We start from the raw sequence: 19,722 nt of genomic DNA, 5'->3' as shown, positions 1-19,722 counted from the left end.
AACTTAGACTTGTTACATTACATAAATGACCTAACCTGGAATCGAACTCCACATTCCTACTTTAACCACTAGGCTTCACTTCTAATAATAACCATCCATGAAAAGCAGCAAGAAAGTAATCATTGCTAAGAGCTAGCGATGCATGTTGCTACATAAGGCAGCTATGACCTACACGCCTCATTATTCCAGTCGGCTTCCAGGTCAAGTGCGCCCTCTAATATGCACGTTAGGCATACAAAAGAACGGCTTCTGAGGGCGGGAAGAAAGTTCTATTGAGGTGGTTATTGAGTTAGTATGTGTATTGTTTTATCTTCGTGGTCTGGTATCTGTCGTAGTAGTCTGGTGGGTAAAACACCAACTTCTCAAGTATGATGGGTTCGATTCTAAGCTAGTTAAGCACCAACGTAACTTTTCTAAGTTTGTATCTTTTTTCTTACTTGAACTGTGAATACTATGAAATCACCTGTTGAGGATAACGAGAAGTCTGAAAATGTGACTACCAGTCTTATCTCGGCAAACGTAGTGTAGGACGTCCTCAGGCACGGTGGAGTGATGACTTGCGCAAGACGGCTGGCAGGAGCTGGATGCGAGAAGCCGAAAATCGATCTCAGTAGCGTGCACTTGGAGAGGCTATGTCCAGCAGTGGACTGCGATAGGCTGATGATGAGTCTTATCAAGGGGTATCGTGTAGCCCGGGAGCCTGGATGTGAGCTCCAATATTTATCCATCGTTTTATGCAATATTAATATACTGCATAAAAATAACAGTGCAATTTTATCGTGAAAGAAAATAAACATTGAAAATATGATACCCTTCACAATAAAGTTTGAAAGGGAAAATACTTTGTTCAAACAAATACAAAATAACCAGAAAATAACGAGTATTTCTCAGAAATATAGTTTCCCATATTTCATAAGAAACTCAACACTCGAAGCGCTAATCAATAATCCAAGCTGGGAAACACTGAAAAAGCAATTTCCCGCTAAATAGAATAATAAAACTTAGGTAAAAAGTGTCGGCACCACGCCTCAGGGAACACTACTATACATACGCACGGAATAACTGGAGAAGTACCACTTTTAGTATATTATTTTCAATTGACTAAATGTCACACAGTACCTCCTGTTCTTCAAAACTTTGCTTCTAAAAAGTTGAATGTTCGATATCTCGCGCATGAGTGAATAGTAACATATTACAGGAGAAAAGACATAGGCTATGTTTTATCCGGGTGCGGGGAGTGACGTATTTTAAGGTGCTTCTAAAGTTATTTTTCAGGCTTCTTTAATTTCTATTTTTTTTTTTATTTACTGGTCTGCTAACTTACGCATAAGATAATGTCATAAAATTCCATAGGTTTCACAACTTCGCCTCGAAGCTGCAATCTATACAGTAATTCAGTTGTTTTTGAGGACATGACAAAACTGTACTACTGCTTATAATTCCACAGCGAGCACTGCGTAAAATACACTAGAGTTTTTCTTACAAATGATTATGTTCCGTGATTTTCTCTGACGCAACAGAATGTTTAGTTCTTCCATAATAATAATAAATCTGAATGCATCACCCACGATCGTCGGTGATGAGACTGTACATCCCACGGAAATGTGGAGGCCGAGGCTTTTTAAATGCAAAGACGCTCCACAACCGTGAGGTGTGCAGTCTCAGAGAATATCTTCTCAAAAGCGACGTGGGTATGCATCGTGATATGGTAGCAGTGGACAAAGGACTCACCCCGCTATCGTTGGCAAATGAGAACTGGCGCAGACCTGTGGTACTAACTACCCATGATCGCAAGGAGGTATGGCAGAGCAAACAGCTACACGGACGCTTCTTCGGGGCTCTTCATGGCCCCGATGTAGACTTCAATGCGTCCGTATCTTGGCTACGCTTCGGTGACTTGTTTGGAGAAACCGAAGGGTTTGTATGTGCAATTATGGACGAAGTTATCCTTACGAATAACTACCGGAGATATATCGTGAAAGACGGGACGGTTGACATATGTCGGGCATGTCACCATCCGGGTGAGTCTATCAGACATATTATATCTGGTTGTTCTCGTTTGGCTAATGGTGAATATTTGCACAGACATAACCAAGTGGCCAAGATTATCCACCAGCAGCTTGCTCTGCAATACAACCTTGTAGACCTTGAGGTACCGTACTACAGGTATGCGCCCGACCCAGTTCTCGAAAAGGACCATATCACGTTGTACTGGGATCGATCTATCATCACTGACAGGACTATTGTAGCCAATAAGCCTGATATTGTGGTGATAGATCGATCAGCGCGCCGCGCGATGATAGTCGATGTCGCCGTTCCGCATGACGAGAACCTTGTGAAAGCTGAGAAAGAGAAACAAATAAAGTATCTCGACTTAGCGCACGAGGTTGTCGCCATGTGGAGTGTCGACACGGCTGTTGTTGTGCCGATTGTCGTTACGGCCAATGGTTTAATAGCCAAGAGCCTCGACGAACACCTCAGGAGGCTCTCGTTGGGCGGCTGGATCAAGGGACTGATTCAGAAGGCAGTACTCCTTGATACGGCACGTATTGTGAGGAGGTTTCTGTCTCTGGGACCCTAACCACCGGTACCTTGGACCCTGTGCCCGATATCGGTGGCAACCTATTTTTTATATTTTTAAATGTTTTTTATTTTTATATTTAATATTTAAAAATGTAAATTATATGCTTGAAAATAAATAAATACCAAAACAATAAATCTGATGTTGTTTTGTTTACAGTTTGCATAGCTTTCGTTTTTTTTAACTCTGATGAAAACTAAAGGCTATATTTTATACTAGCTTCTGCCCGCGACTTCGTACGCGGATCCTGTCCCTTATGCCAGCGACTACGGGATCAGCAAAATCAAAGATCTGAATCGTCTGATATTGAATTTTAAGGGCCCTCTTTCTTTCTCCTGCCCTGTTCCCAAATATTACTTGGGGTCGGCGCAATATGTCATTTTCTTCCATTTTCCCCTGTCACTCGTCATACTGACACTCACTCCCTTCCTATTCATATCATCTTTCAGGCAATCCATCCATCTTTTCTTAGGTCTTCCTCTTCCTCTCCATCCATCTACATTCATACTTAGCACACACTTTGTTGCATGCGTATCATCCCTCCTCATTACATGTCCATACCACGACAATCTTCTACTTCTCATCTTTTCTGTAACTGGCGCTACTTTCAGACTTCCTCTAATGTAATCATTCCTCACTTTATCCATTCTTGTAACACCACACATCCATCTCAGCATTCTCATTTCTGTTACATGCACTCTCTTCTCGTCCCTCTTTTTCAATGCCCAACACTCCGATCCATACAGGACGACAGGTCTAATGACGGATTTGTAAATTTTGCCCTTCAGTTTGAGGGGCATCCGCGGGTCACAAATAGCGCTAGTTACCTGTCGCCACTTCATCCATCCAGTATTGATCCGATGCGTAACGTCCCTGTTCACCTCACCGTCACTTTGGACGAGTGAACCAAGGTACCGGAAGTCGGAGCAAACTGGTAGGGGCATGCCGGCTAGGGTTATGGTCATGGGTCCCGAAATACCGCCAAAATCACAATGAAGGTATTCGGTTTTACTCCTGCTCACCTTTAAACCCACTGTCTCCAGTCTCAGCCGCCATGCCTCCAATCTACTCTGGACCTCTGGCCCACTCTCCCCCACCAGAACAATGTCATCGGCGAAAAGCATACACCAGGGTGCCTCCTCCCGTATATCTGCCGTAAGCGCGTCCATTACAAGCAGGAAGAGATACGGGCTGAGGGCCGACCCCTGATGTAAGCCAACACCTACACTGAAGCTGGCGGTAGTGCCCGCTGCGGACCGGACTTCTGTACGGCATCTGCCGTACATCGTTCGGATCAACTGCACATACTTCCCTGGTATACCTTTCTCCTCAAGGGCCCACCACAAAACCTCACGAGGCACCCGGTCATATGCCTTCTCGAGGTCAACGAACACCATATGCAAGTTTTTGTGTGCACCCCTGTACTTTTCGCACAATTGGCGAATACAGAATATAGCGTCCGTTGTACTCCGACCAGGCATAAAACCGAATTGATTTCGTGCGATATCACTCTCTTCTCTCAGCCTCCTTTCAATAACTTTCTCCCACACTTTCATACTATGTGACATTAGCTTTATTCCTCTATAGTTGTTGCAATTCAACACATCACCCTTGTTCTTAAAAATGGGCACCAGGAAACTATTGCACCACTCGTCTGGTATAGTTTCCTCTTGCAACAACTTATTGAAGAATAAAGCCAGCCATTTCCATCCATCCATCTTTAATAATTTCCACACTTCCACTGGTATTCCATCTGGCCCTATCGCTTTTCCATTTTTCATTCCATTCACTGCTAATCTGACCTCATCCTCACATACATTTCTTACAAGGCCCTCGTTCACCGCTTTATGATGGAGCACACCGCTCCACTCATTTTCTTCATTCATCAGTCTTTCAAAATATTCCTTCCACCTACCTTTAATCTCCACATCATTCGAAAGGACCGTTCCGTCTCCATTCTTTACACACCTTATCTGGCATACATCTCTTGTCATTTTCTCCCTAGATTTAACCAATCGGTAAAAGTCATTTTGACCAGCTGGGCTATCTAGGGAGTCATACATCTTCTCGTGCGCTTTTGCCCTTGAAACAGCCACAATCTTCTTTGCTTTCTTCTTACATTCATCATATTCAGCCTTTTTTTGTGCTTTTTCACTATCATCATTGTCTTCCGTCCGCTGCCATTCTTTGAATTTCATCTTCTTTTCCTTTAATACACTCTGCACTTCTTCCACCCACCACCAAGTTTCCTTCTCTATCACACCATTCCCTTTTGATTCTCCTAGAATGCTTCTTGCCGCTTTCCTTATACACGTCGCCATTTCATTCCAGCATTCATTCACATTCTTTTCATTCATTTCTCCCATTTCAATCATCTTATCAACCACTACTTTTCTAAATTCCTGGGCCAACTCAGCCTTCCCCAACAGATGCCATTTGATTTTGGGGGGCCGTCTCTCTTTGGCTTTTGGCCAGGAAGTTAAAATCACATCCATAATTAGGGGTCGGTGCTGCGAGACCACAGCTTCGCCTGGTATCACCTTGCAGTCTTTGATGTTCTTTAAACTACTGCGTCTGACCAAAAAGTAATCTATTTGTGTCACGTGGTGACCGCTTTTATAAGTGATCAGATGTTCGATGTTCTTTTGAAACCACGTATTTACCACTGCTAGGTCAAACGCAGTAGCAGCCTGTAGCAGGGCTTCACCCTCGTCGTTCTGGCAACCGAACCCCCACCCTCCATGCACTCTTTCATAATTCCCTCTCATTCTGCCAACATGGCCATTAAAGTCTCCTCCCACAAATACCTGTTCATTCGTCGGCACATTCATCATTACTGCATCAAAATCCGTCCAAAATTGTTCTTTCACCCTGTCCTCACAACCGACTTGAGGAGCATACACACTTATAACATTTATTATCAAACTTTCATACATTATTTTAACAACTATTATTCTATCATTCACTCTCTTTACATCTATCACACTTTCTTTCAAGTTCTTATCTAACACAATGCCTACCCCATTCCTTTTCCCATCACTTCCACAATAATAAAACTTGTATCCTTCCCCAATTTCTCTAGCTTTCGTGCCCTTCCATTTAGTCTCTTGCAAACATGCCACATTTATTCGTCTTCTCTTTAATACATCCGCTAACTCTCTGGCTCTTCCAGTCATCGTTCCTACATTCCAACTTGCATACCTCAATCTTACTTCCCGGACTCGCTTCTTACATTGCACCCGCCCAGGTTGGTGCAAAAACCCTTGTCCACTTCCCACAGGGGCCGGGTGCTGCCCCTGCGCGTCGCCTGAGGGGTACGCCCTAGCCCTATCGCTCATCTCTTCAACATTCGACATATTGCTATATGATTTGGCATTGTGTTTTTACGACCGGCCGCCTGCCTGACGTCAACCCTCTTTGGGAATGCAATTGTTGGTGGTCACTCTCCTACCACCTAAGGATTGGTGTATTTTAGGATACATAAATTAAAATATTAAACATTAAATTAACAAACATTAACAAAAATATCACACTCCAGTCTTTTAAAATCCGGATCTAGTCTCCTCACTGCAACCTCCAGCTCAGAGAGGTCTAGTATGAGTTCCCTCATGTTCTTATTAGGCCCACAGGGGCCCTGGTGGGATGTCATCTGCTAGGCGATCTCTTCTTTTGACGCTTCATCAGCATAGGATTCATTTTCCTCTGTAGCCGCATACACAGTCAATTGGAATAGTTCAAGATTATCTGTCGGCTGAATTTTAAGGGCCCGTTGACTTGAAAACAACGGAATACGCATAATCATTAGAAACGTTCCATATATTTAATTTTTGTACTTACTTCAACGGCAAAAGCACAGCAGACTAAATAAAACGCTGAGAACTGAACCGCAATAGACGTGACCATAGGGACAAAAGTAGTGATTCTAATTAGTCCGCATTTACCTAAGTTGTGTGTGGCAAAAATATTACACGTATTATTACGTAAAAAAAACATTAAATATTACTGAGATGACAAAGTCGTGGTGACTTAGTGGAAGTCGTGGTGGTTTAGTGGGTAGAGAACCAATCTCTCAAGTATGAGCGTGCGTCTTTGATTCCAGGTCTGGCAATTACCTGTCAATGCAACTTTTCTAAGTTCGTATGCACCTACTTTCTACGTATATTTTGGATACCAATGACCGTTATTTGGAGGGGATGTTAAACTGTAGGTTCCGGCTGTCATTGAACATTCTTGGCAGTCGTTATGGGTAGTCAGAAGCCAGTAAGTCTTACCAAGGGGTGTTGGGTTGAGCGGGTAACCGGGTTGTGGAGGTCAGATAGGCAGTCGCGCCTTGTCAAACACTGGTACTCATTTGCATCGTGACTGGAAGTCGACCCTAACATAATTGTCACAAAGGCTCTTGAGATAATAACGACAATAATAAAATGAAATATAAGCACCGCAGGACATCTGAGGCTGATGACGGGAAGTAGCGACCCCGCGGGGCTGTATATACTGAGTTCTCCAGGGAGAGTATACTGTCCCCCATGTTGCTATTCAGTGACTGATTCCCGGGGGCCCAGTAAGTGAGCTGGCGAGTTTCCACCTGCCATTTTTACATGTATCTAATACATTGTCATCGGCAGGTGCCATAGTTCCCGTAGTTTCCCCATTCCTAGTCCATTAGCATCCCATCACAATAGCCCAAGTAGTTTTCATCCACAGTTAGCAATAGTATAGCACAGAACCGGGGATTGTCTTTTTTTTAATGACGTTCACCGGGGATTGTCCTTGGGTTCATTTCTATATTGTATAAAGGGATCGATCGTCGGTTTTGTGTCACCATTTCATTAAAGTTGTCTCAAAAGGGCTTCAGCGTTTTGGCTTCGGCCCCATGTTCGCCTCCCAAAAATTCGGAACTCTGTAGTCCCGAGGTCCGGAAGAGACATAAGTAAAAAATAATAATGAGATAAAACGCAACAAATTCGGAGAGTGGGGGCTCGTGACGCCACATCTAGGTATGTAAAATTTGTACTAAGCAGTGATTTAACACAAAATTCAAGCGTGTTATATCTTCGTTATTATTTGTTTGTGAGAAGGAGAAAAGAAAAAATACGTGTCCATTATTTTAGGGTTATCTAAAAGAGGAACCAATTACTTTTTTTGATTCACCATACTTATTTCATAACATTCATTTCTATACATTTCAAGTGTAGTATTGCTCTTGAAGTTCCACATCAGGTGTTCCAGATCTTCGATTTTTATACGTCAACAGAGAGTGCTTATCAGATTGAACAACTTTTGCTAAAAAGTCATACCTCTATATGCTATAGTCTAGCTGGGCCCCTGGATTTCCACATCAGGTGTTTTAGATCTTCAATTTGTATAAGTCAATAGAAAGTGCTTATGAAATTGAATAACTTTTGCTAAAACGTCATACCTGTATATGGTACAGAGAAGCTGGGCTCTTGGGGTTTCACATCAGGTGCTCCAGATCTTCAAATTTATTATTTCAGCAGAAAATGCTCATCACAAGAAACAATTTTTGCCATGGCACCATTTTTGTATCTCTTATAGTTTTGTTGGTCTGTTGGAGTTCTGCATCAGGTCTTCAAGTTTCGAAGATAAATTATAGCCTATATGTTGACCAGGCTTAATACTGATACAACAAAGAAAAAATTATTGAAATCCGTTCAGTAGTTCGGAAGATTAGCGTGTACAAACAAACAGACATACAGACATACAGACATACAGACATACAGACAAACAGACAGAATTTTTTTTTTGGATTTGTGCTCCACTACTGTTTCTAAACCCCACCCAATTATTATTTTTTTAATATACTCAATGTACAGACACAGTTTTTTTACAGATTTATTATATGTATAGATTAAAGTTTGTGATAAAAATATGAGGCTTTTTATAAGAAAATAAAAGATAAACTTCTTATACAGGTACAAGGCACTTAGATGTAGTTAATATAGGTTTGACTCAGGGGTTTGCAAAATGATTTATTTATTTCTGTATGCCTTGCATTGGTTTAAAAAAATCGATTTATCAAGCCTTTCATGATGGAAACTAGAAGATCAAAAATAAAAAACATATTTGTTAATATACAATTATTTCAGCATTCTTCCTCCATTACAATTAAATAAACAACAAACTCTTTCTACTATCTAATTTTATTCAGCTGCTTTTATCACATATATTTCAGCCCTTTTACAGCCAATTTCTTCATCAAAAGTAAAATTTACTTTGGACATTACTTTGACTTTTATGTTTGATGCAGAAACTGGCCGTTACTCATAGAAACAAAACACTCTCCCACCGAAAATACCTGAAAACCCAACCTTCCAGTACATAGGCTTAGCCATACAAATCGTAGTGGTGTTACCCGGGACCTGCCATAACTTCCCCGGTGTTTAAGTTACTAAGCTATAACTTAGTCACATCGTACACAAGTCACTTGTACTGCTATATACACAAGTTCTAAGTTACGATTTAGAATTAGGTTTAAAAAAAATCTCAATAAAACATTTAGGTACTTACATCAAGAATTTAACACTGATTTGCACCATTAAAATAGGTAGTTGACTAGATCAAAAAGAAATTACATTGTTTTATTTATTTGGTAAAGCATAGCAATAAATGATCAATTTTTTTTATTGATAACATAAGTTAAATAAGTACACAGTTTCACTTGAAAAATCGGTGACGTCATAGCTCGCGGTTTTCATACATATTGCATTAGAGAAACCGTTTTTGACAGTTCAGTAAAAGTTCGGAATTGACTCGTTGGAAACTGCAGTACTAAAACTATGACAAAACCATAACCAGCCGTCACTTGCCGCCCATTGGTCTAATCGGCCATTTGACAAATGAAAATGGTTCGTTATAATTAAATGGTCCTCACTCTAAGACAGCCTGAAATCGACAATCTTAAAAAAGAGACTTTTTCTATCAGGTGAATACAAGTGTTAACTATAAAATAAGTATTTAATATTGATTTTTTCCACTTGTACTTTCAATAAGCTATAGACAATAACGTTTAGAAGCGAAGCCTGTCGGGGCTACAGGATTGTTCAAAAGAGTATTACCGCAGTCCTGCTACACAAAAGGACTCGAAAAGAAACAAAGGTAGGTTTTCGTCAGTAAAATTCTGACGTTTAATTTTATCTATCTTATATTCTTCTTCATTTTTGCTCAAGACAATAAGAATGATATTTTTACACAAATAACATATAGAAGTACATGGTAAGTTTTTCTGTTGTAATAATAGTACCCTAAAATGCCCTAAATACGAAAACGATCCCATAAGATGATAAGACCTTATAAGTACAGTCGCGTCCACTTCCAGCTAATTTCAAAAGGGATTACCTGCGAATGATTGAACCTCAGCTTAATATAGGTGTTAGCTTTGTGTTGACAACAGTACCGAACACAGATCTATCTAGATTATGCCGACATGGGCGTAGAGCGATCATCAGTTTAGTTCGAGTTACTAACAGTGCTGGTTACTGGGACTTTAAGTATTGATACCGATATAGAGCGGCAGATGCGAGAAGGGACGCCACGATTTTGCTGCATTTAACACTTAAACATCATGGTTTATGACAACATGTATCATAAAGACAGTTAAAAGATTTGCAAAATATTTAATTAAATCTTTTGATGAGAAGAACAGTAAGTTAATGTTCTACTCCAAACTACCCGGTTTCGAATAAAGGGACTGTTAGTAATGTAGGCACCTACACCTCCCTCATAACTCATAAAACACTGTAGGTGAAAATCTGCATGAAGCTCTGTTCAGCAATTTTTGAGCTTTTTGCGAACAGGCAGTTGAAGCAGCATACTAATTTTATGCCATGTTGTAAACGAAACAGAGTTTAAGATTAAAGATGGTGCATTTCTCATACGCTAAAATACCCTATCTTCGTCTCATCAATACTCTTGGATCCGGAAGAGCACCGTACATCGCCGGATAGCATCGGATAGCGCGGTCCGAACCGGACTGACGGGTGATTTACACGACACCGTGACGATCGGGTGACTGACTGATCGTAACAGCTTGGTTTAGCTAATCTATTCTACTGACGCTGGTTGTGCAACTAACAGTCTAATTTTTCTTGTTGATGCTATAGGCGTTTTGTCAGCCTATTATTTTGTGGTGTCAGTTTCTAGTGTGGATCAGTTTTAATCATGCCTATGTCAACACGATGTATCATGGCATGATTATTATCCAGATTATCTGTAAGTCGGTCAAAAGAAAGGGTATCTATTGACCGAATACAGCAACCTTATGAGAAATTATCTACGTATAGAGAAAATGAGAACCTGTGCCTAGCTTAACTGGTTAACTGGTCGTAAACTACATAGGTACTGGTGGATAATCCACAATGTAATTTATTTCCACAAATAACTAAGTACGTCACAATCAATCGCTGTCCCATATTCCCACAAAAAATTTCAGCATTTACAAATTAAGAACAAAATTATCTAGCGATTTCAGCCGCATTCCCTGGTGAAATACTCCCATCCTTGGGATGAAAAGTATCCAATGTGTAAAATAAAACGCAATCTATAAACAAACAGCTCACCCCATTGATAAAGGAATAAACACTCAAACTCACAAACCGCTAAATCGAAACTAAAAAGTCTAGCTTAACATAAAAGAGTTAGTAATATTGTATCCAAACCCGAAACATGTAGACATCTTGCTCACACTGAGCCACAATTAGGGGCCACAACAGAACGCTTAGCAACGGAATATAGTTAACATTCAATAGCGTACCGCCGAATCTGCGCAAACATAACCGCGTTTATTCTGACAAACGATATATAATAACGATAGACTTTTCGATTAACGATAGATATTTTTCTTATATACTAGCTGACCCGGCGAACTTCGTAACGCCTAATAAAATCTTACTCGCAATTTTTCCTTATTTGCTCACCGTTTAGACCTACCCTGGACTACGACAAACATTTTAAAACCAAAATAAGCTCAATCGGCCCAGCCGTTCTCGAGTTTTAATCAGACTAACGAACAACAATCCATTTTTATTTATATAGATTATATAGGAGTAGTAAGTATTCTGGAGTCAGTACAGCTTGGAAACCAGGTTATCTTGTTCTAGTTCCATCTTATTCTTTAATTTAAGAGCCGGGTCTTGTCGGTGCAGCTCCTTCCATTTACGCCTATCTAGCGCCAACTCCTGAACTTCCTTATACGTCACAACCTTAATCTTCTCTTTAAATTGATGTAGCTATACCTTGGACCACCCCTTCCCTCTTTTCTTCGACTTTTTTTTACAACGTCAAAAATCATCAAATGACTAAATATTATTTTATACTCTGTTCTCGCCTGAATAATCCATGCTTTAAATAAAATGTGCCTCATTCCTTCATTTTCCATGAACTTTTAGACATGATGCACTACTAGACAGCTGATGTTTCTATGCCGAACTATTTTCGGTAATCCAATAAAACGAGCACTGATTTAGTGTTGGGACATCTACTTTAAATAAAGTTATTGTCTTATATCTCTAACGAGAGAATATAACCAGTGATGTCATGCGCAGCATTCAAATCTACAATGACTAATTATTTATTTATTGATTGCCAAACAGAGGCTGAACAATTACATCAATATCATAGGTATAAGAACCAGCTGTACTGTAAAAACTAGATGATGTGGACCAATAATAGGTTTATGTATTAGGTATAGGTATACAAGGTTATTCTTAGGTGTTTATTCATGGAAGATATGTAGGTTTTGAATAAAATTAATTATGAGTTGTATGGAAAATATATGTACCTACAAAATGATAAATCATATTATCGTTTTAAAATCGTTCGACAGAATAGGGTCCGCGACGCGACCATCAATATTCCGGTTGTAGTTTATGCAAAACACGAGCACCCGGGGCCGGTCAAACTTTATGCCCGGGTAACGTGACCACTTTTAGTCTAATACCCGCACAATTATGCCGGATATGTTACACTCAGTTTTTAGGATAATTACTGTTTTAGAATCCCAATTAAGTATTAATTTAGGATCTGCTTTAATTCTGGCTTTGTTTCAATTTTGATAAGAGCTCTTTCGTCATCACCATTGCCATTGGGCTCGGGACTGATCATATACGTCGGTATGAAATCGCTTTATGGGTTTTCAGAAACCCTCACAAAGCAGCTAAATTTTGAGAGGTCGTCGATAGGCTGATCAAAGTAAATTCTGACACATTAGATGACAAACACACACTATATAAAAAAAGAAGATTATTTCTTGCAGTGTACAATATTACACTGCACTGCAGTATTTCTCTCATCAATATTTGTTTCAAAAAAGAAATAATAGAGGCATGTACCAGCCACATGATGATACAAAGACTGGAAACAAAGCCACCCTAATGAATTTATCCCCAACGTGGAATACTAACTAAATGGACACCAACTACACTCGGAAATACGAACAGACAGAAAATGACACTTCTAGTTTTCTATCTTCTTTTAAAGAGAAAAGAGGACCGATGTAGAAAATAGGGATCAAATCCTATCAGACCAAAAGCGTTGTAGTTTTTTTTTAATAGTGCCAAAGTCTGAAGTTATAATTAGAGATTTTCGGAAGCAATTAATATATTTTTGTAATGTCAGGTAGTTTAAGTAACGTTTAGTCTAGAACTTGAGTTAAGAATTGTTATACCAACATTACCAAAAGCAATGACGCAAAAAATACATAAAGCCTTAGATCTTCCGAAATCTCGAAGATAAGGCGACCTAGAACAAAACAACTGAACACATTTACAACAAACTGAGCAGACACAATGGTATCAATAAAACCATTGGCAAGGCGAACAAAAAATCATGAAATATATTCCAAGTTTGTAAGCAAATGTGTCTGAGTTATGCGCGTTACGTTAGTAATGGCCCCTCGGAACATTTGTCAACAACATCGTACGATTGCTATAAGCTTGCCTCCAGGGAACACTCGGGGAGCATAGTTTAAGAGCCTGTGAAACATTTTTGGGAGTATTGAGATATTTTCAAGATATCAGTACTCTCTCTCTCTTTCTTCCTAAGTATCCCACATGGTGGTGAGGTCAGCTTTCATAATTTTTCTTCTCTACTTCGCTCTTTTTCCGCTGTGGAATTGAACGTTTATTTGTATTTACTCAAATATATTTTTTCAGTGTAAAATTAGGCCCAAAAAGTTGTGAATATTCTACTTAATAATAGGGATTTAATTTGCCTGTTTAATGTTAAGGTAAGTAACGTCATAAGATTTTTTTAAATAAATAGTTTTGAAGATTTTATAGACAACATTTCTGCCGAATAAATAGTTTCATATGTAGACTTTAATTTTGATTTCAAGCGTGAAAATAAATCCAAGTACTTACATAACATTAATATTATTTTCGTAAAGAACACTTACTAAGATGAGTATGTGATTACACTGTTGAGCTCCCGAACTAAGCCGAAAGCCCCGTAGATAACAAATTGATAAAAATTTGTGCACATTTTCTCTGGAGTAATACTTCGTTACATTACGGCTTTGAAAAATAACTTATATTTAGATTGTTATAGGTTTTAAATGTATCATTTGTTGGTAACCATTAGATATGACAAATCGTCTGCAACGTTTGATAAATTACACGGTAGGTAAACTTGCCTACTTATCTTATTGCTTTTTGTATTTGATTCGAGTTTTTGCTACCTATCCCTCAACAAGCTTTTGTATGTAGTATTTTGGGATCTTCTGTCATAAAACCATGAATTTTATATATTTTTATTTTGTAACCGCTCAGCTAGAAATGCCGGCACAAATGAAGGGTAAGCATTATTTTCTTTAAATTACCTTCTATTTATCGCCGAGTTCGTCATAAACCTTTCATACGAAGAGGTTCAACCATTTTGGAAAACAGGACGGTAAAATGCTTAAAATATTGTTCTACTGTTAACTACCAAAGAATTATAAAATGAAACAATACAGAGAAAGCGACTGATTTTAATACAAATGATAATAAAATGAAATTATCCGCCATTGCGGCAAATGGATATTATTTTGACAAAGTTTTTCACAAATACTGGAATTTGTAAACTAAGATATTACTAAGTGCGCACTCAAAGGGGATACAGTTATTCTGAATTAATAATTCCAGTTTTGTTAAAAGTCGAAAGTCTGACCAAAGTCGAAATAACTACGCTTTGAAGTACTCGATATTAAATAATAGAGTAGTGCCTACCGAGAGTATTGTAGCACTTAAGTTTTCAGCCTTGTGATAATCATAATTATTTAAAACTTTTATTTTTAAGTGGCTATAGTTGTGTACAACTGAGAGAATTCAAGAGAGAGATTAAGAATAAGATAGGTACCTACCTCCAAGATCCAAAAAAATGATCTCTTATTTGTCCCTAAGACATATTTAGGTATAAAATTGTGTCTGTCGAGAAAGAACTGACTAAAATGAAAATTCCATGTCAAGGATACAACTGATATGATAGAGTCGGTCGAGCACAGAAAATCATCAGGCAACATGGCGAAAAATAAAAATAAGTAATACAAAGGAAAACATCTTAAATCACACCGTGGGAGTTATCACAAAAATTACTAGTCGCAATGCTTCCTCAAGTGTGAAAAATAAAATAAATTTGGAAGGTAATAAAATTTGCGAGGCGAGGCTACATCGGGCGAGGCGCGAGGCACGAGGCACGAGGCGTCAAAGCTTAGGAGTACACTACACTTGATTTAGCAGAGCATTCCGCTTTTGGCTAATTTGACTACGTCCTGCTCCTTCTACAAGGATGTTACTTATTTTGGATGCGGTATAATAAAATGTAATCAATAAGTTCTTATTTACTTCAGTCACTATTATTTCACACATCATGAAAAATAAAATCTAAGTCTTCCTGTGTAATAATCTAGTTAATTTAATTTTCCATTATATGTATTCTGTTCTTTATCCTTTATTCTGTGAACATAGGTAGGTTACAAGGTGTTGGTATAAATGTTTAGTTTCACTATGCCCATGTACCTAGTTATTTTCCCGATTAGGTACTATAAATGACACAACTCAGTTGCTTCGGCTAGGATTAGCTTTGGATATGACTGATACGCGTTTGAATTTCGTTTAGCTAATACGAGCATTCTCCAATTCCAAATCCATAAAGTAAATAACCACTAGAGAGCGCACTCGCCAATTTCTTCTTTCACCGCTGCGGGCCGGGGGACGCGGCTTAATCCGCGGCTACTATTGGTCAGTTCAAGGTCGAGTTGCACGAGTACGCCCAGCAAGGGATGGCTTTCTTTCAATTATAAAAATATCGATAAAATGTATTTCATCGTAATAATAAATACTCAATAAAAATCGTATAAGAATATTTATTTATATTACAAAAAAGAACTCCGTACAAGAAAATTATTAAATCTTAAAATGTATTCATTTAGTATAGGTACATTATTAGCATCGCTGAACTAAATAAACGTCGGAATTGTTTTAAATATTCTAAACAGTCGGGGGTGAAGTGCCTTGAGCAAACAACGCTGTACTTTGTTGGAAACCAATTTTCCCTATTGATAGTGTCCATCCACTTCTCTTTTATTTCTGGAATCTTCGGAAATCTAAAATGAAAATATATTTTTTTCGATTACATTAAAAGTAATTTGTGGAGGCACCAGGAACAACCGTCTGTAACGTCGCTATGGAAAGTTAATTAACTCATTGGACAAAATAAAACATATTTATTAATTAATGTAAATGTACTATTATCGATATCCACTTCATCCTTAACGGTAACAGCCCAAATTTCTTCGATAGGAATACAATGGGCAAGAAAGAGATGGACGTATTGGAATTTCTTCATGAAAGAAAGGGACTTTCCCAAAAGACATCAACGAGCGTGAGCGCGGTTCACCAACCACCAATTTAAATAGACCCCTGTGGTATTTTCGTAATATAATTTAATCAAGCCAACTTTTGGTACTGATACCTACCGATGAAAAGTAATGCCATCCTTTTTTGTAACTAGATGTCCTGGATTGTTTCTCGCATCATTTCACCGCGCATGTAGGCATCTTTAAACTTTTTTACTTAATAAAATCCATATATTATACAGTCATTACGGGAGCGTTTCTTTGGCCGCCTGAATAAGGTTCTAAAAAGTTCCTTATCAGGCGGCAACAAGGTTCGCGCCTATAATGGTTGGGTCATGCCAGTCCTAATGTACTCCTTCGGCATACTCAAATGGACCCAAACTGAATTGGATGCCCTGGATAGGAGAGTCCGCACACTGCTGACCGCAGAACGAATGCATCACCCACGATCGTCGGTGATGAGACTGTACATCCCACAGAAATGTGGAGGCCGAGGCTTTTTAAATGCAAAGACGCTCCACAACCGTGAGGTGTGCAGTCTCAGAGAATATCTTCTCAAAAGCGACGTGGGTATGCATCGTGATATGGTAGCAGTGGACAAAGGACTCACCCCGCTATCGTTGGCAAATGAGAACTGGCGCAGACCTGTGGTACTAACTACCCATGATCGCAAGGGGGTAAGGCAGAGCAAACAGCTACACGGACGCTTCTTCAGGGCTCTTCATGGCCCCGATGTAGACTTCAATGCGTCCGTAGCTTGGCTACGCTTCGGTGACCTATTTGGAGAAACCGAAGGGTTTGTATGTGCAATTATGGACGAAGTTATCCTGACGAATAACTACCGGAGGTATATTATGAAAGACGGGACGGTTGACATATGTCGGGCATGTCACCATCCGGGTGAGTCTATCAGACATATTATATCTGGTTGTTCTCGTTTGGCTAACGGTGAATATTTGCACAGGCATAACCAAGTGGCCAAGATCATCGACCAGCAGCTTGCTCTGCAATACAAACTTGTAGATCTTGAGGTACCGTACTACAGGTATGCGCCCGACCCAGTTCTCGAAAAGGACCATATCACGTTGTACTGGGATCGATCTATCATCACAGACAGGACTATTGCAGCCAATAAGCCTGATAAAGTGGTGATAGATCGATTAGCGCACCGCGCGATGATAGTCGATGTCACCGTCCCGTATGACGAAAGCTGAGAAAGAGAAACAAATAAAATATCTTGACTTAGCGCACGAGGTTGTCGCCATGTGGGATGTCGACACGGCTGTTATTGTGCCGATTGTCATTACGACCAATGGTCTAATAGCCAAGAGCCTCGACCAACACCTCAGGAGGCTCCCGTTGGGCGGCTGGATCAAGGGATTGATTCAGAAGGCAGTACTTCTTGATACGGCGCGTATTGTGAGGAGGTTTCTGTCTCTGGGACCCTAACCACCGGTACCTTGGACCCTGTGCCCGATATCGGTGGCCATCTATTTTTTATATTTTTAAATGTTTTTTTATTTTTTTTGTAATCTAATATTTAAAAATATAAATAATATGTTGACAGACAAATAAATGCACTAATAATTATTATACTATACGCTAAAGCGTGTACGCAGGTCATAGACTTGGTCACAACTAAAGCTTTTTACTAGGATCGTAGCCTAATAAGAGCAAAATCTCTAATGCTTGGCGAGCGTCGGGGCACTGTATGCGCAGTCAAGTGGTTTTATAGTCTTTGTCCAAATCATACCAAATTGCGTATTTCTAGACAATACCGTAACATTAGGTACCACACATACAGTAGGTACCCTACATTTAGTTGTTTTGTACGTATACGTAAAAGCGTAACTTTGTCTGTGACTTTACAGAAATTAGAGATGGCAAAATGCAAAACTCAGAAACTATAGAAGCATTTAATAGATTCTTTGTAAGTTCTGTAGTTTTTACCGCTGAAAAAGAAAATTGTTGATAAATTAAATGTAATCAGTAGATTTTAATCAGATCAGATATATCATCAAACTTCCGTCCGCAATCTTAAAAAAAAAAACAGCGGATTCGTGGATTCCTTATCGTCGATTGATATTTTTGACGGAGTCTATTATATACTAACCGTAACTATAAGAAGCTACAGCACTTTTGAATGTCCTGTTTTCTATCGTAATTGAACGCCACATCCATTGCCATCATAACTCTACGTTTTTGATGCGACGCCCGGCAGCCGACTGATTGCCGAGCTCTTCGTATTTATCAAATAAATATTGAATCGTTTCATTTGCTCCATTCTGCGGCCACACTGTTTTTACCGTAGGTATATCTTAGAACTTTCTAGTAATAAACTAGCACTTACTTAAGTAGATTGATACGAAAGGAAGTTTAATTAAACTCTCTAAAGGTAAGTGACACTATAATTTGGTAACCAACGTTTTCGTCTTCGACTCATTAATTCATATTTTTTAAACAGCTTACATACAAACCTACATAGATGGAATCAGCCATTAGTTGATTTCTTCTATAAGCACCTTGCCTACCTAAAACGGCTAGCCGGCTAGGCTTCTTCCAATTTTCTGAAATCCTTTTTTTTCATATTTTTTTTTTTTATTTAAAATGGCCTACCCTAGATCATCGTAGAAAAATATAACTTAAAGAAAAGTTAATCTCAATAACAATTCGCATTCAACCAACTACAATCAAAATAAAAAGCCGTTATATCCTACAGGAAGTAAAACCATGAAATTGTCAAAAGCGACGATATTTCTCCGAAACTTGTCTCCGTACATTAAAAACATTCGTAGCGCTCGAAATACAGCCATTAAACCGTTGGGCGTCTTTTTAAAATGTCTTGTTTGAACTGGAAGTTTTCAACGCGTTCTCCACTGTTCCCGACACAGTATTGTGTTAGTAAGATCTTATTAACACCAAGCGGCAACTTTTGTAAATAAACTGTTGATTTTACTTGTACTGTGTTTTCGAGTTTTGTCTGAAGAAGTGAAATGGTATTTTTTGTGGCTTACTGTAGTTTTACTTGCTGTCTGACTATTCGTGAACATGAAGTTGATCATGTCATCGGATAGAATACCTGTATCATATATGAATGTGTGTATGAGGGGTAATTACCTATACTTTGATCTGAGTATCTATATATGTTAGAGGAGAGGAGACCTATACGGAAAATGTCATAGCAACTGTTTCAGATTTAAAACCAGTTACTAGGAAACATGCAGACAGATCTACTATCACACTCAAACGGCTGATCCAATTTTGACAAATCGGAATGTAAATACCTTGAAAT

At 39.0% G+C, this 19,722-nt stretch overlaps 1 protein-coding gene across 1 annotated transcript in view; it reads right to left on the bottom strand.

The window, feature by feature from the left end:
* Positions 1-6,058, bottom strand: part of LOC124642147 (craniofacial development protein 2-like) — a 31,458-nt gene extending 25,400 nt beyond the window's left edge. Inside the window, exon 1 of the mRNA XM_047180460.1 lies at positions 4,679-6,058. Coding sequence (XP_047036416.1) covers positions 4,679-5,937 — 1,259 coding nt within the window. The 5' untranslated portion in view covers positions 5,938-6,058. The remainder of the gene's footprint in view (positions 1-4,678) is intronic.
* Positions 6,059-19,722: the final 13,664 nt, after the last annotated feature.

Source organism: Helicoverpa zea, chromosome 24, assembly GCF_022581195.2.
Source record: "Helicoverpa zea isolate HzStark_Cry1AcR chromosome 24, ilHelZeax1.1, whole genome shotgun sequence".
Classification (NCBI taxonomy): Eukaryota; Metazoa; Arthropoda; class Insecta; order Lepidoptera; family Noctuidae; genus Helicoverpa; species Helicoverpa zea.
The sequence above is the reverse complement of the archived record's forward strand: the minus strand, read 5'-3'. Positions and strand labels throughout refer to the sequence as shown.